This window comes from Heterocephalus glaber, unplaced genomic scaffold, assembly GCF_053883595.1.
Source record: "Heterocephalus glaber isolate CG9 unplaced genomic scaffold, H.glaber_assembly_v1.0 deba00001538, whole genome shotgun sequence".
NCBI classification, from domain to species: Eukaryota; Metazoa; Chordata; class Mammalia; order Rodentia; family Bathyergidae; genus Heterocephalus; species Heterocephalus glaber.
The window spans coordinates 23,428,129-23,452,550 of NW_028258333.1; the positions used below are offsets into that span (position 1 = coordinate 23,428,129).

Below are 24,422 nucleotides of genomic sequence, written 5' to 3' on the forward strand. Positions count from 1 at the left end.
TCTCGGTATGTAGTTCATACTGACCTTGAGCTCACTATGTAGCCTGGGCTGGCCTCGAACTCACAGCGATCCTCCTGCCTCAGCCTCCCTAGTACTGTGATTTCAAGCATGTGCCACCATGCCCAACTTCAGGCCCCTAATTTATTCTTTGAGATGGTTATATATTATCAATCCCATGGGCGTCCCATGATTTATTTAATCATTTCCCTGTTTGGCAAGTATTTATATTATTTTTCATTGATAGCCACTACAAACAGTTCCTTAATCAACATAAATAAATATTTATGTTAGTCAGCTTTCCATCATTGTGACAGAATACCTTAAACAACTTAAAGGAGAAAAACTTATTTGGGCTCATGATTTTAGAGGTTTCAGTTCATGGTCAGTTAGCCAGCCCTGTTGCCTTTGAGTATTGTAGTGAGGTAGCCCCTCATGGCATAGTAAAAGAAGCTGCTTACTTCATGCCAGCCAGGAAGCAAAGAGAGAGGAAGAAGCTAAGATGGTGTCTGTATCCCCTTTAAGGGCATCCTCCCAGTGACCTTCCTTCCTTGTACTAGACCCCACCTTGTACAAGTTCTCCCACCTCCCATGCACCTCAAGCTGCTGACCAAAGCCTTCAACACATGGCCTTTGGTGGACATTTAAGAGCCAAACCATAACACTATTTATATACACTTAAACTACTGCTTTCATTATGTTGGAACAAATTCTTAGAAATGAATGGACTTGCTAGATTGAGAGAATATTGTGTTTGGGGAGGGGGTGGTGAATAGATCTTGCCAGATTACTGATGGAAAACTATATATAACCATTGATGTCATCATTTTTGTACTCTTTGCTTAGTCTAATAGATATGAAGGAATAATCATATTGCTTCAACTTCCTTTAATGGCTTCCAAGAAGGTTGAACATCCTTCATGATATTGAACAATAGGATTTATTTTTCTGTGACTTGACTTTTTGTATAATCTTCATTATTTTGGGCCAAGGCTTTAGCTCAGTGGCACTGCACCTGCCTCACAAGCGAAAGGTCCTGAGTTCTATTCCCAGTACCGGGAGAAGAAAAACAACATAACCTTCGTACCTTTTACCCATTTTATCTGTGAATTTGGGGCATTTATTCAGATTTTGAAAATTCTTTAAATAATTTGTTTGTTTGATTTTTGGTACCAGGGATCGAACTTGGGTCTTCACGCTTACGAGGCAGGCAGCGGAACCACTGAGCTAAATCCCCGGCCCTCTTTAAATAATTTGAATATTTTAGCTAATATGAAACCACTGTACATTATATTCATTTCAACTATTTTTTATATTCTGCCTCTCTTTTCTTTTATGATCTCCATCAGTTTTAATTTTTCTTTTAGATTTTAAGATACTTTGTTTACCTGATTTCCCAGGACATTATTTAAACAGAAGATTCAGAAAATACTACCAGCATTTTTTAAATATAATATTAAGAATGGTTCTCTAACCTTGCTTTAGGCATCAAAAATTCTTCTAATCCCCAGACCTGCTTTCATTCATTCCTTTTTCTTAAAGTAGTTGGTGTGGGAGATAAGAAAATGACAAGATTTCTCTGTTATTTAAAAGAAAATATTCATCTTATCTTTTTAAAAATTATTTATTTAGGGCCGGAGATTTAGCTCAGTGGTTTTGCCACCTGCTACACAGGTGCAAGGATCCGAGTTCAATCCCCGGTATCAAAAAAAAAAGAAAAAATTAATTATTTGGGGATCCTGATAGAAAAAATGAGTAAGGTAGGAAAGGGTTTTGTTTTTTGGTTTTTTGGGTTTTTTTCTTTTGGTACCAGGGATCAAACTCGGATCCTTGCGTTTGCGCAGCAGGCAGCGAAACCACTGAACTAAATCCCCAGCCCAGGTAGGAAAGTTTTTAACCAGTGAAACAATAAACTCAAAAAGTCTGAAATTAGTAATAATCACTGCTAAAAGTGAAGAATGGTAAATTAGCTAGATTTTTAAAAATACATTGGAAACCTTACGCCCCAAAAAACTAGTAACTTTGATTGTCTTTGGAAGAGAAACCACGTGAATGGAAGGCAGATGGAAAAGAGACTTTTTATCATAAATCTTTTAGTACCTTTTCATTTTTTTAATGTCCTCATCATTTTTTTAAAATGCATTTAGGTTTTGTTTTAATATTTAAATTTAAAATAAGACTTAAGCCAGTTCTGGCATTATATATTTATCATTTTTAAAATGTATCATTACATATATCATTTAAAAAATAAACTCGGGCCAGGGTTTTAGCTCAGTGGTTTCACCACCTGCTGTGCAATCACAATGACACGAGTTCGATCCCTGGTACCAAAAAAAAAATAAAATAAAAAATAAACACAGGCCGGGGACATAGCTCAGTGGCACAGCACCTGCCTGGCAAGCACAGGGTCCTGAGTTCAATCCCCTGTAAAATAAATTAATAGCCTAATAGATGAGAATAGATTATAGTTTTCAATAAACAAATAAACACAGGATTTCTCAACCTCAGCATTAACAGGACTGAGTTATTGTTATTAGAGACTACTCTTTCATTGTAGGGTGTTGAGCGCCATTCCTGGCCACTCTCCAGTAGATGCCAACTGTACCCTCCACAGATCCCACTGTGAAATCCAGAAATAATAAAAACAGCATGACCCTGGCAAAGAAACAGACCCGAGGATCAGTGGAATAGATTAGAAGATGCAGAAACGACCCCAAACACACTCAGCCACCTCATCTTCAACAAAGGAGCCCAACACCCTCACTGGAGGAAAGACAGCCTGTTTAATAAATGATGTTGGAAAAACTGTATTTCAACCTACCAAAGATTAAAACTAGACCCATATATATATCACCATATATATGCACTAAACTAAAATCGAAGTGGATCAAAGATCTAAATATTAAAACAAGCACTAAAGTTGCTGGAAGATAGGTAGAACTCTTGAAGACATTGGCATCGGAAAAGACTTTATGAACAAAATCTCAGTGGCACGGGAACTAGCACAAAGAATCAACAACTGGGATCTCATCTTATTAAAAAGCTTCTGGGGAGCTGGGGATTTAGCTCAGTGGTTCCACCGCCTGCCTTGCAAGCACAAGGACCCAAGTTCAATCTCTGGTACCAAAAAACAAAAAACAAACCAAAAAAAAGCTTCTGAACTGCAAAGGAAGCCACCAACAGAGCTAAGAGACAACCTACAAGGTGGGAAAAAATTTTTACCAGCTGTTCCTCAGACAAAGGACTGCTATCTAGGATAAAAAACTTTAAAAAGTCAATCCCCCAAAAAATTTAAAGACCTAGTTCAAAAATGGGCATCTGAAATGAACAGAAATTCTCAAAGAAGTAAAAGCAGCAAATATATGAAAAATTGTTCAACGTCATTGATCATTCGAGAGATGCAGATGCAAACAATACTGAGATTCCACCTCACCCCAGAACGAATGGCTGCTATCAAGAAATCAACCAATAACAAATGCTCTCGGGGTTGTGGGAAGAAAGGAACCCTTCCCCATTGTTGGGAGTGCAAACTGGTGCAACCACTGTGGAAATCAGTAGGGAGATACCTCAGAAAACTAGGATTAGAGGTCCCATTTGACCCAGCTATTCCTCTACTGGGTATCTTCCCCAAAGAATTAAAAGAATCCTACCACAGTGATATATGCACCCATGTTCATAGCGGCACAGTTTATAATAGCTAAAGCTTGGAAACAGCCCAAGTGCTTATCAACTGGAGACTGGATAAAGAAAATGTGGGGTTTTTTTGTAAAATGGAATACTACTCAGCCATAAAGAATGAGAAACTAGAGACATTTATAGCTTAAGTGGATGCACACTGAGGTGGTACTCTTAAGTGAAATAAATAGGGCACATGTGTAAATACCGGATAGTTTCTCTGGTGTGAGAAACTGAAAGTGTAAATAAGGATTAAAATGAATAATTGATAGTGTGAAATAAAGAAAAGGTCCAAAGGGTTGGGGGGAGTGTGAGGGGTAAGGGAAAGGAAAGAAGGGAAAGAGAAAAATCAGAGGGAATAAATGGAAACAGTCTTTCTAAATAGGGTTGGAGGGGGTGAAGGGAGGGCAGGGGAATGGGGAAAAAATAACAACCAAGATATATCATGTAAAGGTACAAGTTCCCAATGATGAATGTGAATGTAAATGTATTGTATACCTAAAATGTACCAATAAAAGAATTTGAGAAAAAAAAGAAATATCTCCAGACTTTGCTAGATATTCCTGGGCAAGGAGTGGAGAAAATTCATCCCCAGTTGAGGACTGCTGGTTTAAGATACCCTAGTTTGAAAAACACTAATCCTAAAAACTGTACTAGTCTTTGTAGAATACTCCACTAAGATTTAAATGCTTTGCTTTAGAATTGACTTGTGTTTCATTTTAGGAAAAAATAATAACAACTTTAGCATTGTAATTAATTGACCCCAGTGCCTCCTGGTTAGAGGCAGAGCTAGAATCTATGTTTCTGATGCTCTTTCTTGTGTTCCTAAAAAAGAAAAGCTCCTTTCTCGTGGACTTTTTCTTTTTAACTGAAATTTTACATATACAATAGCCTAACTATGCTCTCAAATACATAAAGTTGTATATTGTTTCTTTTTATGTTTTGGATATCCATGTAACATTAATTTTCTTCTCACAGACACAAAATGATTTCATGGTTATCTGCAATGTTGCAAAAATCCTAGAACTAGTCGTGCCACTCATGGAGCATCCAAGTGAAACTTTCCTTGCCACTATTGAAGAAGATCTTATGAAGCTCATCATCAAATATGGCATGACTGTAAGCATTCGGTTTGCTATTTCTGTATTAATTAGTATATAATTTAAAACTGATAGCTTGTAAAATATTATTATATGTCAAAATTAAGTTCCAATGTATTTTATTATATTTTTAAAGCAACTATGTAAAAAAGAAAAAATTTTAATGTGTTTTACTTGTACCTAAATAATAACATCTTCTGTATCTTCTAGGTAGTACAGCATTGTGTGAGCTGTCTTGGGGCTGTTGTAAATAAAGTGACACAGAATTTTAAATTTGTGTGGGCCTGTTTCAATAGATACTATGGTAAGTTCACTGCCTTGGGTTTAAAACAGTGACTGTTCTTTTTGATCCAAACTCAAAAGCAATATTTTTATTATCTTTCATATTCTCTTTAAGAAATCACTCTGATAATTTCAGAAATTTATTTTCTTATAAGTAATAGCTGGTAAACTTTCTACCCACTGTATAAATTAGAATTTAAGGTGGTTTTTTTTTTCTTATTGGAATTATTTTATCCTGAAAGGAGTGAACCCATGATTAGATATATTTAATACTTAGAACCATTAGTAAAATTAATTATAATTCATTAGTAGTGATTACTTGAACATCATAATTCAAGGATAGAGGGTTTGGTACAAATAAATATTACTTATGTTTATTAGGTGCCATTTCAAAATTAAAAAGTCAACACCAAGAGGACCCAAATAACACTTCACTTCTAACAAACAAACCAGCACTTCTTAGATCCCTTTTCACTGTTGGAGCACTATGTCGGCATTTTGATTTTGATCTGGAAGATTTTAAAGGCAACAGTAAGGTAAAGATCATAATGTTACTTAGTATGCTGTACAACTAGTCCTAGGTAACCCTCTAAGCTCAGAATGACTATACTGACACAAGTTGAACTGTTTGTAATTGGTCCGTGACAAACTTTGAGGTTTCCACCACCAGTTATGTCGGCTCTTTAGTAGTAGGCACACTATTTAGATCAATAGGCCTTTCCCCCCACCCCCCAGTTTTCTCAATAAAGGGAACAATGCATTGATTGCAGTGCATTGATTGCATTGATTTACATTCTAGCACAAGCTTCTTTGTCAGTGTCTGATACTTTGAATTCCACTAATCTAAAATAAATAGAATTAGTGATTTTTTAATCCTTTGATGTTTAGAATCAAATCCAGACCCTTGCACATAGTAGGCAAGTGCTATGCCACTGAACTATATTCCTAGCCCAGTGTGGCATTTTGTTTTGTTTCTTAATAAAATTACTTGGGAAATTCTTCTTTTCTTTTAGACTCCCCCCCTGCCCCAGTATTTGAAAATTGATCTAAATTATTATTTTTGAATACTTTACCATGGGTTTTTTCCCCTTAGGTTAACATAAAGGATAAAGTACTTGAACTGCTGATGTATTTTACAAAACATTCAGATGAAGAAGTACAGACAAAAGCCATCATTGGCCTCGGTAAGTTAAGACTAAGTTTCTTTATAGTTTTTAACTCTTTTAGGGGTAGAGTAAACTTTTTAAATACTGTGAGTCTCAATTGTTGGTTTATTTAAATGTTTCTGTTGGCAGTGGGTCTGGTGTGTAGAAAGGAGTGGAATTTAAAATACCTGGATTCCATTCTTCCCTCAGCCATTGATTTTCTGGGAGATCTTGAGCAAGCAATTCACCTTCGTAGTTCATCAGAATAAAAATACCATCTCTTACCCCAACTTCCTAGGATATCTTAAAATCATTCATTAAAGATGATAATGTAGAAGAATTTTGTGCTTTCTGCATATTTTTGTTATTTTTCATTGCAAACCTTTTGTCATTAACTTTTTTACAAGCGCATGGTAACCAACTGAAAAGGCATACTTGGATATTTACCTGTTCAGTGGTATTTTCCCAGAAGCATTGACTATGGTTTATCTCAAAAGGAATTAGAATACAGTGGTACTTCAATTCACAAACTCAGCTCTTTCCACCATTCTGGTCGCAAATTGAACTGGACAAGAACTGAATCAAATTTCCCCTTAAGGTCAACATTGAACCTAACCGTTGAATTTGATTTGATTCTTGTCCAACTTGGTTTGTGAATTAAGTTCGTGAACTGAGGTATTGTATCACTTTATAGGGAAATAGGAAGAGGATAACATTAAAGTACCTGAATTGAATACTCTTTTTTAAAAAAAAGTATAAAACTTCCATTAGGCATGTAATAAATTTGTTCTTTTTTTGTTTAAAAAATAAAACTCAAGATGGTCCAGGGATGTAGCTTAGTGGTGCTGGCGCCTGCCTGGGAAGCACAGGTTCTGAGTTCGATCCCCAGTACCACAAAAAAAAAAAAAGAAAAACAGTATGTTCAGGTTTATATTTTTATTGTTATTGTTTCTGTTGTGTAAATACATGTAAAGGTACTCAATAAGGTTAATAATTTATTTGGAAATTTATTTTGATAGCATTGTTAAAGTCTATAATATAATGTACATAAGTAGTCATTTGTATTAGTTTTTCAAACAAAAATGAGTAATAAAGATTCTGAGTTACAAAAATTCATTAAATCATACTTATTTATTTTAAACAAATTTAAGTCTTATTTACCTTATTACTCATTCCCTTTCAGAAAATTACTTAAAGCAAATATAATAAAAATTCAGATATTTGCTAGAGAGTTATATTACCTTCAAGCCAAAAGTGTATCATTATATTCAGTCTGGATATAAATTACAGAGTGGCAAAACCAACTGTATTACAGCAAATTCAGAGAACAAATAAATGAAGTTGAAGAACCAGCACTATCCAAAAAAAAGTGGTTCTAGACCAGTTAATAAAAGACTTCTTGCTGAGACCATACTTATTCTGTATGACCTTGGACTTGTTATCTGATCACTCTGCTTTGAGTTTAGTTTGTTTTTTTTGATAATACTTGCTACCATCAAGGATATGCATTTTTCTCAAATTAGTAAATATTTAGATATTAATAAACCAATAATACTTCGCTCTTTATTAGTCAGTGGTTATAGAATTCAGCATTTTGGCCTCATAATGCCATACAAGAAGGAAATAGATATTTTTAGCTCTGGTCCATTTAAAATTTATTGTTTTATCAAATGGATATATTGTTAATATTTTTTAAAATATCAATTTAGTACCTTCTGGTAGGGATCTGAAAAAATGTTTGCCAGCATTACTTCTTAAATCCTTAAAACATCCCTTTGAGGTAGGTAGGTGGTAAATATTATTGTCCCCGTTTTACAGATGGAGAATTGAGGCACAGAGAGATTGTGTGACTCACCTAAGGTCACACTACAAGTCAGTGGTGGAGCCAGGAATAGAACCCAAGACTCCTGACTCCTAATCACTCCCCTAGCCACTAGGCCCTGCTCCCTCCTCAAGGTTTCCTCTTGTGTGAAATTCTCCTTTGAAATGCAATTTCTTATTTTTAATTCATGGGGAAAGAAGTGCCTGCTGTAATACTGCTCTAGATAAGGCCACCAGCGTATTCTTCCAGTCATTTTAAGTTTTAATTTTTGAAATAAGGAGCTCTTTATATAATTTAACATTTTCATTAAATATTATATTTACTTGGGCTAGGAGTGTATAAAGATTTTTTCCCTTTTTCTTAGGATTTGCCTTTATTCAGCATCCAAGTCTAATGTTTGAGCAAGAAGTGAAGAATCTGTATAATAATATTCTATCTGATAAGAACTCTTCAGTAAATTTAAAAATACAAGTATTAAAAAACCTTCAGACCTACCTACAAGAAGAGGACACACGCATGCAGCAAGCAGATAGAGACTGTAAGTGAAAATATATCTTTAAGTTTCACAGTGCAGTTGTAGTTATAATACTCTAAAACTTATTTTCTTTAATACATTTAGCTAAATTTTATCTATCAGATGAAGAAATTCAGTGAAATAGCAATCCTTAAACTGAGGTCCATGGCTAAACTTGAATATTGTTAAAATCCCTAAAATACTTGTAGATTTTTAAGGTATTTGCAAACATTAACATTTTGAGGGAGGAAAAGGAATTGTATTTCTCCCCAGATTCATAATAGGGCCTCTGACACAGTTTGGGGAGAGGAGATTAGAAATCATGGTGCTACACCACTAGCTATAGCATGTTGTGATTTTGATGGTGGCCTAAGTTTGGAGTAATAAAGTCAGTATGCTCTTACTATATGCTTACCTTTTGCTTTTTTTCCCTAGGGAAGAAAGTTGCAAAGCAGGAAGACTTAAAAGAAATGGGTGATGTTTCCTCAGGGATGAGTAGTTCTATCATGCAGCTTTACCTCAAACAGGTGCTTGAAGCATTTTTTCACACCCAGTCGAGTGTACGCCATTTTGCCCTAAATGTCATTGCTTTGACTCTAAACCAAGGTCTTATTCATCCAGTTCAGGTAAGTTTTATAGCAGCACCAATTAACTAAAAGAGCCAGGATTAGTTATTACTTAATGACATTTTGATTAAAGAATAAATACTTCCTTATTCTTAATCTTTAAACTTCTGTGTCCTAAACTCTTCTTCCTGCCTTCCTTCCTTTTCTTTTTTCCTTTCCTTTTTTTTGTTTCTTTTTTCTTTTCTTTTCTTTGTTTCTAAGAGTTGATTGTCCAGGCTATCCTTGAAGTCCTAGGTTCAGGCAATCCTCTTGCTTCAACCTCCTGAATGTAGTATATTTTGGACAATCTCTTAAGTTGTTACTACTGCAAAATACCCATATATATTTATGTTACCTCTATTAAATTTCCAATTTCTATGGTAGAACATGTACTCAAGTCATTTTTTGTGAGAGGAATGATAAATTTATTTTAATCTACATTTACCCTTTTACCTAAGAACCAACAATATAAAATGTCAAGGGAAATAACTAGGCGTGAGAGTATAATTAATATGTTCAATGGGGTAGAGTTTTGGTCTACATAAAAATATCATTTCTAGAACCCCAGCTCAGTTTTGCCTCTAAGTTGGAGGTAACATCAGCTACATAACATGTTAGACTATTTATGAGATTGAAATTGTGTAATAAAGGGTTTGGGATATAACTCAGTGGTAAAGTGCTTGCCCAGCATGCACAAGACCTCACATTCAATCCCTGGTACCACAAAAGAAAAAAATGATATAATAAAGGCATATTAGTATTCCTGAGGCTTGGCAGCCAATGCTGGTGTAGTGGTATATACTGTCTGATGATCAGAAAAGTGCCATAGGCTACAGAAAGTATTTTTATCAAATTGCCAACTCTGTACACTTCAAGATTTTATTTTTATCTTTTTCATGGAGCTTTTTCTAAAACAGACTTTTTAAATATATCTTAGTCCCTATGGCCTGAAAGAAAGCACATCAATAGATATTTAGCCTGTTATTCATGACACAAGGCCTTTATCATTAAGGTCACTTGTTCCACTGTACAGCAGTGTGTTGATACTTTCACTTTTTGAAATATTTAGGACTCTTTGCTGGATTTTTTTAGTATTATTATACACATTGAGAACCCCTTACTCAAAATACTTGGGACTAGAAGTGTTTCAGTTTTTAGTTTTTTACATTTTTTAATATTTTCGTTTACCAGTTAGGTATCCCTAAACCGAAAATCCAGAATCTGAAATGGTACATCTGAAACTGAACATCGTGTTGATACTCAAAAAAATTTTGAATTTCCTGTTTTCAGATTAGAGATACTCACTCTGCATTCTAAAACCCGTTAAAAATTTTACACAAAGAAATTGCAGTGAATTCCTTTATACTCTTCACCTGTATTCACTATTTGTTAGTCTTTTGTCACATTAGCTTTATTTCTCTTTTTTATATTTACTTTTTTCTGTATCATTTTATAGTAAGTTTCAGATGTTACAATTTTTCATCTCTAAATACTTCATATATATATATTTTTTTTTTTCTTAAGAACCAGGACATTGTCTTACAAAGCCATAATGCAAGTATCAAATTTAGGAATTTTAAAATTGATGTCATATTATGTACCATACAGTCCCATTTTCAAATGTTGGATTTTATTTGCTTGTGTTTTGTTTTTGTTTGGTGTATTGAGACAAGATCTCCCTTACATATCGCAGACCAGCTGAAATACACATTCTCTCTTTCTCACCCTCCCAAATGCTGCCAGCAATGTTCTTCCTAGGATTTTTTGTTTTCTGATCTCAGATTTAACCCATGATCACTCATTCCATTTAGTACTGTGTCTGTATTTTTAAAGTTGGTTTTACATTTGTTGTTATTGTTAATCTTCTCACTGATATCTATGATTCAGAATTACTTAACATGAAAATAGTGTTTCTTGACTTTAGAAATACAGTGAAGGGGTTGGGGATGCAGCCCATTGGTACAGCACATGCCTAGCATGTGCAGGACTCTGAATGCCATGCATACTCAACAATGCAAAAAAAAAAAAAGTACTGTATTTAGCGTATTTTCCTGGCTTATTTACTGTAGCAAATTCAGTCAAGTTTAAGAATTATTGGACTATACATTTGTAGTACACTATTCTAATCTTAAATAGGATAGTCTTATTAGTATGGGGGAGTACTTTATGTTTGAAGACCCTTATACAATGTTGAAATTATTTAAATTTTATCACATCGCTATTTTTGCTGATGTTCTCTTGCTAAGATAATCAAAAGAAAGATTTATTGTTTTTTAAAGAACACTAAAACATAGCATTTATGGGAAAGCCTATAAAGCTAGATTCATATTTCCCAAATATATAAGTTTTGAAATATGTTGAGACAGAGTTTTTGCTACTGTGATGACTTATAAATCCTTTATTTTTATTTTTACAGTGTGTCCCGTACTTAATTGCTATGGGCACAGACCCAGAACCTGCTATGCGGAACAAGGCTGATCAGCAGCTTGTGGAAATAGACAAAAAATATGCTGGGTTCATTCATGTATGTATCTTTTTTTAACAGCATAACCTCAATTTAAACATTTTTCTTTAGTAAACCAAAACCACTTCTTTGGTAAATGTTCTGCCCACGGATCATTTCTTTTAGAACAAAATGCTTTGCTTAGTAATCTTCTAAACCTGTCATTAACTTTGTTTCCCAAGGAGCTTATTCTAGTTTAGAATTCAGATTGTGCCAGTGTGGTGACAGCCTGGCAGGCACCCTGGGCCACAGATCGGGAAGACCCTCTGTGGGTGAACATGGCAGCAGTGATTTCAAGGCCTTCACTTTTTGCCTGTGAAATGAAAGATTTGCAATAGATGCTCTCTAATGTTCCCTCTAGTATTTCATTCAGCAGTTTTTTTATTTTGCATACGAAAACAAAATGTTAGCCTCAGAATACAATGCTCAAAGTAATTTTTAATTTGACTCTTAATTTCTGTGACAAAAATGAGGCTTTTATTGATTTCAGATGAAAGCAGTGGCTGGTATGAAGATGTCTTACCAGGTACAACAGGCAATCAACACGTGCCTAAAAGATCCTGTAAGGGGTTTCAGACAAGACGAATCCTCTAGTGCTTTGTGTTCACATCTTTACTCCATGATCCGTGGAAACCGCCAACATAGACGAGCCTTTCTTATTTCTTTACTCAACCTCTTTGATGACACAGCAGTAAGCATAAAAACGTATTATTCTTTTTAAAAACAAGTGTTCTAGGAATTTTATGCCTAAAATATTCACCACTTTTTAAATACTGCCATTTTAGTAACTATTAATGACCATATTAAATATGTATCCTTAATCTACTAAATTACTTTCAAGATATATAGTCAAAATTGTAGAGCAAATTTTACATGAGAATAAATATAATGAGGCATAAATAGTAATTGTGCCTCATACTGTTTTAGAAACTTTGAAAACAGGTGTAAGCATCTTTTTAAGTAAGCTGCATCACTAAAATATCACTTCAGGGCGCCGGGGATTTAGCTCAGTGGTTTCGCCGCCTGCTGCACAAGTGCAAGGACCCGAGTTCAGTCCCCAGTACCAAAAAAATATATATATATATCACTTCAGGAATAGATAACCTAAAAAATAGACAAAATTAATTTCTCTCTTTTCTGTAGGTCTTGATATATTAGTGAATAACCATTGTAGATTTTTGGCTGCTGAGATCTCCTATTCATTTTGACTTCCTTAATGAAGATTGCATTTTTTTGTAATTGTAATTTTAACAGTTTTGGCTAGGCACAAGTTGCATCAGCCAAGACCATTAGCCAAAAAAACAGAAATTCCTATTTTTTTAGAGTTACCTTTTAATTTATTCATTCATTTTACACAAATACTTATTCCATATCTGCTGTGGTACTAGCCATTGTATAAGAAATTGTAGGAAAAAATTAGTAAAAACTGATGTTATATCTGCCCATATAGAGCTTACAGACCAGTCTATATATATGGCAGCTTTTAGTGGAACAAAATAATATTTTTTACTTATTTTAATCACTTGTTAGTTTGACAGATTTTTCACAGTAAAGCAAAATTATAATTACTAGAGTAGAGGTACCTTACTACACCTGCTATTTTTAAAGTACTATGTAAAATTTTTGGATAATGATCTAGCAAATAAACATTTACAATGGTACCTCAGTTCACCAACATAATTCATTCCACAATTCAGGGAAAGACGGCCATGTTTGTGTTCGTGTGGGAAAGATGGCTAAAGTCATGTTCATCACCCAATGCAGAGTTCACAAACAAAAACAAAATTTTGCCAAATGCTTCTGTTTGCAAACAGAATTGTTTGCAAACAAAGGCATTCATGAACTGAGGTATCTGTATTGCAGAAATGCCTAGAATATAATGTCATCACCATCATCATCATTATATCATCAGTATTTTGCTTTCCGTGTGTGTAAGACACTATGCTAAGAGTATGGAGGGGCTGGGAATGTAGCTCAGTGGCACCACTCCTGCCTCGCAAGTGCAAGTTCCCAAGTTTGATCCCTGGCACCAGAAAAAAAAAAAGAGTATAATACAGAATGATGTGGTGCTCTTGCACCTTCAGAGGATTTTACCTCCAGTTATGAGGATAAAGAACATAAAAAGTGATTAAGAGGCCAGGGATTTAGCTCAGCGCAAGGTCTGGAGTTCAGTTCCCGGTACCCAAAACAAAAAAGTGATTAAGATTAGCATATATTGAGTGCCTGGCGCTATACTCCTTGTATCTCTATATGGTTTAATTTCCTGATCTTTATCAAATGTATATTATGTCACCATTTGACACTAGAAATCCAGCTTTCATAATGTAGTGCTTTTGGTGGGCATGGTGGTGCACTCCTGTAATCCCAGCACTCAGGAGGCTGAGGCAGGAGGATCACCACGCCTAGGCTACATAGTGAGGTCAAGGCCAGCCTGAACTCTACATAGCAAGACCCTGTCTCAAAAATAAATTAATTAATTAAATAATAATGTAGTATTTTCCTCTGATTACCTCTGACAAAGGATGTCAGAGGAGGAACAAATCACTGAAGGCCTAAAAGGATTAGGTGAAAAAGATGAATTGTATGAATCAGGAGGAAGATGTTCCGGGCAGGGTTGCAAACATGAATAAAGTTACAAAGATAAGAACGTGTAGGAAATAATGAGTAAATTGTCTTTGGAGAAGAGCAGTCATATTGACATGTAGTAATATAAAGAACCCTATAGACCAGAAGTCCCTAACACCTGGAGCTGTTAGGAACCTGGGCCACACAGTGGAAATAAGTAGTGGGCAGGCTAGCAAATGAAGCTTCATGTGTGTTTATAAAAGCTCCTCATGGCTCCCATTACCACCTGAGTTTCACTTCCTGTCAGATAGTAAATGGCCTTAGAGTCTCATGGGAGTGTGAACCCTCTTTGAATTGCCAACACAGGGGATCTAGGTTGCATTCAAATCATTCTGAAACCGTCATCCCTCCCTGCCCCAGTTTGTGGAAAAATTGTCTTCCACAAAACTAATTTCTAGTGCCAAAAAGGGTGGGAACCACTACTATAGAATAGACAGTGAAGGACTAAATGCTGAGGACAAGTGCCAAAGAGCATTTTAGGAACATGAATTTTTCAGCATTGTGTTTACCCTGGATGTAATAAGGAATTGATCTATTATGCTTACAGTAGAGGAGGAAAGAATGGGTAGTAAAAAAGGAAAGAAGAAATACTGTGAGGAAGGAATAAATTAAATTAGACTATGCTGGGTGTGATGGTACATACCTGTAATCCCAGCCTGGGCTACATGGTGAGTTCAAAGGCAACCTGAACTATACAGTATAGAAAGATCCTGTCTCAAAAAAAAGGAAAAAACTAAAATTAGACTGAGAAGAATAGACTAAAGGACAACTGGAATGTTTTTGTCCTGAATACCTGGGGAAAAAAGAAACCAATAGTGTTGGTAAAGGCAGTTTGGAAAGGAGTTAATTTAAGGACAGGTAAGGGAACAAAGAGCTTGGAAGAGAAAGTGGGGAAGGATTAGGAAGGAAAGTATAGTTAACTGTCAGATACTACTGAGAAATTGTGAAGAATAAGAAGTGTTAAAAAAAAAAAAAAGGTAGGGTGGGATGGTTGACGGACCATTGAGCACTGAGAGACATTTAAAGAATAGGAGGAAAGATGTGGGAAGAATAGTCTACACCAGTGATTGTGAACCTTTTAGAAAAGCTTTCAATGATACAAACAGTCTGCTGCAGGATGGATACCAGAGATTCACCACTGCTGGTCTAGATTTTGATTTTGAAAGGAAAGAGTGATATAGAACTGTTATAGCTAAAGTTGAAGAATTTTAGGGGGGGGGTTTCCTCTGGATTTGTTCGGTTTTTTTGTTTTGTTTTGGTCTTGTTTTGGTTTGGTTTTTTGAGACAGGGTCTCATGTAGTTCAGGCTGACCTTGAACTCACTGTGTAGCAGGCTGGCCTCAAACTCAACGGCGATCCTCCTGCCTCAGCCTCCTGAGTGCTGGGATTACAGAAAATTTCAGGGGTTTTCTTTACTTTTTTTTTTGGTACTGGGGATCGAACTCGGGACCTTGTGCTTGCAATTTGCAAGGCAGGCGGCAGAACCACTGAGCTAAATCCCTGGGTGAAAATTTCAGTTTTGAAAATGTTTATTCAGAGAAAATGTTTACAGCCCTGAATATTTTTGTTTTAGCTAGAAAAACATGTATGAATTATAGTGTTAAAACTAATAGAATGGCGTCTATATGCCTATTTCCTCAACTGTAAGATGTAGGTGTTGACATACTTTAAAATAAAAGATTGAGAGTCTTATGAGTATTAATATCAGCTTTATTCTATTTGTTCCTGTGGAATTTTTATAATTACTACTGCTGCTGTTAGATTGCAGTTTGGTTGGTAGGGGAGGGTAGATGGTAGGAGGGAGTATTTGTTGCTACTTTTTCTTTGTTTGCTTTTTTCATTTTTTTTTCTTTTCTTTTTTTGAAAGCTATGTGTAAAAGAATTTGAATACTAGTATACCCATCTGTTTATGTTACATATGATCATGAAATGCTGAAAGTCTCTTAAGTTACTTCTTTTTAAAACCAAAAACTAGTAGTAACCATAACTTTTCTCTTAGTTTCACCTACCTCAGAGTTTGTATAGTGTGCAACTGGTAGCACTATCAAAACAACTCTGACATTCTAAATTACAGACCCAAAACAAACTGACAAATGCTTTATCAGTACATGAGTTTTGGGGTTTTTTTTTAACCCACATACTAGTACTGTAGCTACATATTATTTTTAAGGGCAGAATAGTAACTGTGTAACTGATCTCCACGTGTGTTAAACTCTTAGAAGCACAATGACAAATATGAACTTATATGTGTACTTTCTGCTGTGGTATGGATTTATATAAAGTTCCAATATATGCTGTAAGAAAACTAAGGATTTTTCACTTGGGTGCACTAAAAACTTTCACCTCTTCTCCCTTGAAGTAGCATGATGTAAGTCACTATAGTATCTCCTAAAATAGGTATAAGATTATAAACCATTTCTCCCCCCCCCAGCTTTTCTTAACTTCTCTCCCTCTTCCTCTTTTCCTCTTTCTCTCTCCTCTTCTTCCTCCCTCCTTCCTTCCTTCTCCTTCTGCCTCCTTTCTCTTTATTTCTTTCTAATATTAACTGAGGTGAAAGTGCCCTATAATTTTTTCCTAAAAAGTGTTTGGATGGGTTTCTAGATTATCCACTAAACATGTGTACCTTTTTTTAAAATTTACAGAAAACAGAAGTGACTATGCTCTTGTATATAGCAGACAATCTAGCCTGTTTTCCATACCAGACACAGGAAGAGCCGTTGTTTATAATGCATCATATAGACATTACACTCTCAGTTTCTGGTAGTAACCTACTGCAGTCATTCAAGGAGGTAAGTTACACACATTACTATTCTTAATGCATCTGTCAAAGTGCAGGTGTGCTATTTTCACTGTTATTTTTCTCATTATTCTTATTATTTTCACAGGTATTTAAAATCTTTCTAAATGAATTAATTGAAATTTGGACAGTACTTGAATTGGGAGAGGAAGTGGGTTGCCATTTCTTTTCTATTCAGAAAGAACTAAAACCATTCCATTTCTAGATCATTTAAGTGGACTTTTTATACATACATATGGATTGTTCTATTGATTAAGCCAATTCCACTTTATTTCTCTCAGTTTAGGCACTGACTTTGTTTTGTGTCCATTCACATATCCATTTAAACCCCATTTTAGAGCACCTTACTATTCTGTAAATCTCATAATGCTGTAGATCACAACAATACATATGAAGATAGATGTGTGTTTATGTGTGTGTAGGCTGCTTACAAGGAAACAAAATTTATAACATCATTGATCTCTTTATCCCTCAATAGCAGTATCATAATGAAGTTGGCACATTGTATGCCCAGTTCTTACTAAATTTCTTGTAATAAGCCTTATGTCTTTTCTGTCATTACTTTTAGAAAGAAATGTAATTATAAAAGCACCTGCTGTAGCACTAGGTACAAATTAAGCACTCAGTAGATTCTCTAAAAAAATCAATGCAATATTTTCATGAACTTGATAATGCAATTAAATCTCATTTTACAAAACTATACTGCTCAAAACTCAGCCTTTTCAAACTGGTATGTCAGGAAAACTACTTTAGATACCCAACCACTGGAACTGCGGACCAGCAGCACCATCTTCATCTGAGGGCTTATTGGAGCTGAAAAACCTCAGACCCAACCCTAGACCTACTGAAACAAAATCTGACTCTTTAACAGAATCTGTAGTGTATTAGCATGAGTGTTAAAATTTAAGAAGTTGATAATTTCCCAGCAACTTTAATTCATCATGCATTTATTTTAATAACTTCTGTAGATAATACTTGTAAATAAATGAATATTTTATTTCTTAACAGCTACATTTGGAATAATTGCTTGTATGATTTGGTCCTCTCTCCTACCCCCTACTCTCATCTAAACACGGTTGTTTCTATTTCTTTTTTTTTTTTCGGGATCGGGTTTCGAATTCAGGACCTTGCGTTTGCAAGGCAGCCACCACTGAGCTAAATCCCTGGCCCCACAGTTGTTTCTTTTGAAGAGCTAACATTCTGCAAAAATACAGAAAAACAAGATTTAAGTATTCAAGGAAAGTTACATATTATCTTGCTGTAAAATTCCTGAAAGGCATAGTTTGATAAAAGCTAGGGATATTTAACCCTATCATATTCTCAGTTAAATTTTAATTACTACTTATCCTCTATAATGGCTTACTTATGAAACTAAGATGTCTTTCATTACTCTATGAGAAAATTATTTATCTTTGAATACATTTGGAGGGAGTAATTTTGAGAAAGAAGGGAATCATATGTGATTTTATTTAGTCTTGGTACCTCATTTTCCCCCCAAGGTTTACATCTCCAGTTTATAGAAAGTCAAGGGGTTTATAAAGTATCAAGGAAACTTACTGAAGCTATTGAATGAAGTATACATTCAGTAGTGGTATTTTTGTTTTTATTGTTTTTTAAACAGAATAATTTGCTCTTTCTTTCAGTCTATGGTGAAGGACAAAAGGAAAGAGAGAAAATCATCACCTAGTAAGGAAAATGAGTCAAGTGAGAGTGAAGAAGAAGTTTCCAGGCCTCGGAAGTCACGGAAACGTGTAGATTCAGATTCAGATTCAGATTCAGAAGATGATATAAATTCAGTGATGAAATGTTTACCAGAAAATTCAGCTCCTTTAATTGAATTTGCAAATGTCTCCCAGGGTATTTTATTGCTTCTTATGTTAAAACAACATTTGAAGAATCTCTGTGGATTTTCCGATAGGTAAGTTTATATGAGCAGTGAGAAAGAACTGACTATTCAAACAATAAAGAAATACAAAACCCAGTTTTGTTTACATGCTCACTTTATTATTAGAAATACTCCTTTTTAAAAATGCACGTTTAAATAGGCACTTCTAGGACTAGGGCTCAATAGTAGATTGTATAGTCAGCATTCATAACGCCATGGGTTCCCAGCACCAAAAATAAATAAAAACATTTTTTAGGTTTCCATTAGTTTGAGGGTAGGCACAGTGTTGCCAGAGGTCCCATTTTTTCAAGAGGCATTAGAAATCCAGACTTTCTTTTTTTTTTAATCATACTGGTCATTGAATCCAAAGTCCTCATTCATGTTAAGTATGAACTCTACCACTGAAGTACATCCCTAGCCCTAGGACTCTCATGAGAAATAATTGGCAACTAATTTTGGCAACTTAAAACCTTGTAAGGTCATAGTACGGTGGTAAGAAGTTGGAGAGATTTTTAAAGCAAAGTTACAGTCTAAAACAGGTGTATAAGCATTGATTCTGTCTGCTGTGTAGAGAATGAAGTAGGCAGGAGGCAAAAAGGAGGTAAACCAGTTAGGTGGTGTTGAGTTAATTGTATTGATGTTATCCTACAGTCACCATCAGAGTAGTACAAAATAGACAGGAGAAACTAATTTCATTAAAATGATACTTATTACCAGTAATTGGTTTTCTCCACATTTGTTGCTTCCTTAGATGTATATTTTCTCCATCCCTGTCATTTTGATGCCTTTAGTCAAGACAAACACAAATGGAAATGAGAATATTACTCTTTTTCTTGCTTTTATGTCTTTATTTTCTTTTTATAAACTTATTTTGTATCCAAGCTCACTGGTTGAAATCTGTGTAATAAAAAGTTTAGTAAAGGGGCCGGGGATTTAACTGGTTCCACCACCTGCTGCACAAACGCAAGGTCCCGAGTTCAATCCCCAGTACCAAAAAAAAAAAAAAAAGTTTAGTAAATAAAATTTAACTAGAATCAATTTAAATATAAGTGCCTGAAAAATGTTTAAGGTACTTGGTTTTGTTTTCCCAAAACAGTAAAATTCAGAAATACTCTCCATCTGAATCTGCAAAAGTTTATGATAAAGCAATTAACCGAAAAACAGGAGTTCATTTTCATCCCAAACAAACACTGGACTTCCTGCGGAGTGACATGGCTAATTCCAAAATCACTGAAGATGTGAAGAGGAGTATAGTAAAACAGTACCTAGACGTAAGTAGTAAAACTAAAAATATTTCCTTCTCAGTGATTTCTTTGAAAAGTAAATTCTTGGGAGGGAGATAGCAATCTACTGTGTATTTGATGTGAACTTCATTTATATGTATATATTATTTGTAACTCAGTGGATTACATGATTTATATTTCAAAAGGTAAAACCATGAAATCATCCCTTTCTTTGGTCATCTATTCCTCTCCTTTCTGATAATATTGTTACTTTTATATATATTCTTACATGAGTGATGCAATTGTATGTCTCTGGTGTGTATACTCAAACATGAGAGAGAGAGAGTATGTGTGTAAAATACGCTTTTAAAATGTGTTTAAGCCCTTGCTGCCTTTGCTGTCTTCTGCTGCCATGAACTGTTGCCCCTCTGCCATGTGCTACTCTGCCTTGGAGCCAGCTGATTATGAACTGAAACCTCTACCAACTGATAAAAGAAAAATCTATTAAAAAAAGAAGAAAGAAAAAGAAAAAAATTATTGACTCTGGAAATCCTGTCTAATTTAAACCATGCTTGTACAATTCGACAAGTGAATCTCTAAAAGAACAAATGTTAAAGTCATTTTGAGCGTGAATCATATGGTTCCAACCAGTACCTAATGGTTCTCTATTCCTGAGGAGGGACTATGAGGTAAAACATTAGATGTGAATTGTTGTCACCTGGACCTGCCACCCAGCCTGTGCACTCACTGAAGGAACTGCACTGCTAAATGGCCCTTCACTAAGTGTTCAGAGGAAAGAGTACCATGAAGCAGAAGTGAAATGAACTCAGTGATTAAACCCTAGAGACAGGACCATCTTGGCCTGTGAAGAAAGAAGACAACTTCTGGATGTTCTCTTTGCAACCCCACCAGCCCAAGGAGTCCCAGAAGAGTGTCCCTTGAAGGATGATTCCAGAGTATAAAGCTGGTGCTGCTTCTTTCCAGGAGCTCCTGCAAAGACTTGGGACTAGAGATGTCCTATACAACAGTTGCTTGTGGGAGAAACGTGGAGTAGTGCAGTTGAGAGACATGGAGAGAGTGGCTGCCTCCCACCACATGGTGTTTTCCTGTGGCCCCAGAACCCACCTGCAGCAGACAGTGGGGGCAATGGCTAATTTACAGTCCTGCCCTTTGTATCAGAATGTGGAGTTGGAGGGAAAGGGAAGGAAGCTGAGAAGAGACTTGGATAACATTGGCTGAAATAGTAATTCCTAAAGCTAGATTTAAAAATAATACTGGACTTGGCCATGCTTGGTGAATTGGAAAGATTTAGTTTTCTTATGTCAAGTGGGAGTGGAAGCTTGTTGGAGAAGTGTGTGCAGTTATAAAAATAAAGGGAGTTTCATGTTTTCACATAAAAAAAATAAATAAAATGTTTAAGAACAGGCAAATTCATAGAGACAAAATAAAATTAAGATTGCCTAGAAACAGGGAAGAATTAATTGGAAGCTATTGTTTACAATGATGAAACGCTCTGGAAATAGATAGTAGTGATGATTACAAAATATGCTGAACACCAATGAATTGTACACTTAAAATGTGAAAATGATAAATTTTATTTATAGTTTGCCATTATGAAAAAAATGTGTTTTTTAATATCTTTAGAGGACTATCCTTATAAAGTGTTATATTTTAATCTCCTTAAAGCAAATAGCTAAATATGCATAATATATTTTCATTCTCATTTCAAATTCTTTGCCATTCTTTTCAAGCGATTCTCTAATCTTAGCAAAAAGGGAGAGACAGAAAGATGTCTCAGTAATTATTATCACCTGGTTGCTTCATGACTGGGATCCAAGAGCGAACTATGGCTTAAGGGAGAAATCTAGCCCATTCATTGCCTCCCATTTGTTTGTTTATTTTTAATAACAAAGTTTTAGTGAAATGGTCATGTTCAGTTATATAGCTACTTTCATAAAGCAGTAGTATAATTGAAGAGAGCCCAAATTGCCTGCAACCTTAAACCTATTTATTATCTGGCTTTTTATAGAAAATGTCTTCTAACCCCTAATGTGGGCTGTAGCTATAGTCTTACACCAAAGTGGTACCATATACAACATCTAGATATTTTGATAGTCTTTGAAATAATTACTTCAAATTCTGAATTCATGTATTTTTTTGTAGTTCAAACTTCTCATGGAACATCTAGACCCTGATGAAGAAGAAGAAGAAGGAGAGGTGTCAGCTAGCACAAATGCTCGGAACAAAGCAATTACCTCGCTGCTTGGAGGAGGCAGCCCTAAAAACAATACAGCAGCAGAGACAGAAGATGATGAAAGTGATGGGGAGGATAGAGGAGGAGGCACTTCAGGGGTGAGGCGGAGGAGGAGTCAACGTATTTCGCAGCGTATTACGTAAAATGATTTTTATGTGCTTATATATGTCAGTCCATTAAATGTACATCAAGTAATGTAATACTTATAAAAAGAAAACATCTTGTAGATAGAGATTCTCTACTTAACCATTTATACATCCTTTTGTAGAAAGTTTAACATAAAAGATAATAAAAAAAAAGAAATGAGATTTATCCAGCATAAAGGGTTATTAATTTTTGTTTGGATTGTATTAATGTGTGTTATCCTTTTTATTGTTGCTAAGTTTTATGTAGCTTTATGGTTCATATGTATATATAATTTTATATATCAAGAGTAAAGACACGGGTACAAATTAAGAGTTCTATGGTTTTACAAGTATATGTTAACCCCTTGGCGCTGGCGGTCACGGTGCGTCTCATTGCCGGCAATGGAAGTGTGCCGGGAAATCCCAACTCCCGGCGTCAAGGGATTAAAAGCAATAAAAACAGTAATTTCACTAAATTTCTTTTGTGTAACACTTGGTCTTTTTCCCTCCCCCCTCCCAATGTTTTAGTCATTGAGAAGGTCAAAACGAAATTCAGACTCTACGGAGTTGGCAGCACAGATGAATGAAAGTGTTGACGTCATGGATGTCATCGCTATTTGCTGTCCAAAGTACAAAGATCGACCACAAATTGCAAGAGTAGTACAGAAAACCAGCAATGGCTTCAGTGTTCAGTGGATGGCAGGCTCCTACAGTGGCTCCTGGACTGAGGCTAAGCGCCGTGACGGCCGCAAACTGGTGCCTTGGGTAGACACTATTAAAGAGTCAGACATTATTTACAAAAAAATTGCTCTAACGAGTGCTAATAAGCTGACTAATAAAGTGGTTCAGACTTTACGATCCCTGTATGCCGCCAAGGATGGGACTTCCAGCTAATGAATTTGTACATGCAGCCAAATTTACAGGAATTTTTTTAAAGGCAGAAAAACTTGAAATATCAACGTTCTGGCAAAAAAAAGTTTTTTGAAGAGTAAGAGTGGAACCTGGGATGCAGGAACAAAAGAAGGAAATGTTGGGCAAACATTTTTGTGGGAGCTCCCTTCGCTGTTGTGCAGCAGAAACAGATTCTCAGTTCATTTTTACTCCCACTGTATTATAGTTTAACAAAAAATTGTTTATATCTTGGAAAAAAACTTTCTGTTTAAAAAAATAAACAAGTGAATGTTGGAAACTAGTCTGTTAATGTTCTTAATAAAGTGTTCTTGGAGTTTAACCTAGCAGCGGATGGCTTTCTTTAGCTTAGCCCAGTCTCCAGGGAAGCATTGTTTATTCCAGGCTGTAAAATGGCAGAATCTCCTGGATATATAATTTATTCTGTTGAAAAAAAAAAAGCATGCAGTATCTATGACCTATCTGCAGAAGGAGTTTTTGTAAATGTAGATTTTGTTGTATTAGGTCACCCTGAAAACAATACAAGAAAAGGGATCCCCAGGCAATCTGGTGGAGCAAATACTGCAATAAATTTTTTTACTTCTCTTTGTTACTTGTCTGTTTCCATTTGAATTTCTTATTGTAAAGATCTGTTTAAATCCATTTATATTATTTTGCAGTCTTTTATGTAAAATTTATTATATCACTGGTTTTCAAAGCAAAACATAAAATATTGTTTATACAGTTTGTATAGGCTGACTTCTGAATAATTGGTATCTCTTATTTTCATTCCCATAAGAGGGTGTAAACAATTAACTCCAGGGTTTTATTGTATCCTGCAATATTTAGTATTAACTATATATGATTTAGCACTGTGCCAAACACATTTTCAAGAGTACATTTTGATATAAAAAGAAACTATAGTTTATTCTTTGTATGCTTCAATTTCTTTCTAGTGATGTCATGTTGGTAATATTTATTTT

The 24,422-nt window shown here is 35.2% G+C and overlaps 1 protein-coding gene across 5 annotated transcripts in view; it reads left to right on the top strand.

Annotated features, from left to right (window-relative positions):
- Positions 1–24,052, top strand: part of Nipbl (NIPBL cohesin loading factor) — a 177,440-nt gene extending 153,388 nt beyond the window's left edge. For 3 of the 5 annotated variants that reach the window (XM_004848605.4, XM_004848606.4, XM_021261492.2), the window contains 13 exons: positions 4,651–4,791; positions 4,983–5,076; positions 5,436–5,590; positions 6,148–6,238; positions 8,386–8,559; positions 8,971–9,161; positions 11,557–11,664; positions 12,134–12,334; positions 16,910–17,056; positions 18,708–18,982; positions 20,046–20,220; positions 22,336–22,524; positions 23,080–24,052. In XM_004848605.4, coding sequence (XP_004848662.1) covers positions 4,651–4,791; positions 4,983–5,076; positions 5,436–5,590; positions 6,148–6,238; positions 8,386–8,559; positions 8,971–9,161; positions 11,557–11,664; positions 12,134–12,334; positions 16,910–17,056; positions 18,708–18,982; positions 20,046–20,220; positions 22,336–22,524; positions 23,080–23,445 — 2,307 coding nt within the window. In that variant the 3' untranslated portion in view covers positions 23,446–24,052. Of the gene's footprint in view, positions 1–4,650; positions 4,792–4,982; positions 5,077–5,435; positions 5,591–6,147; positions 6,239–8,385; positions 8,560–8,970; positions 9,162–11,556; positions 11,665–12,133; positions 12,335–16,909; positions 17,057–18,707; positions 18,983–20,045; positions 20,221–22,335; positions 22,570–23,079 lie in introns of those variants that run through there. The other 2 variants (XM_004848607.4, XM_087189302.1) reach the window with 2 other exon arrangements.
- Positions 24,053–24,422: the final 370 nt, after the last annotated feature.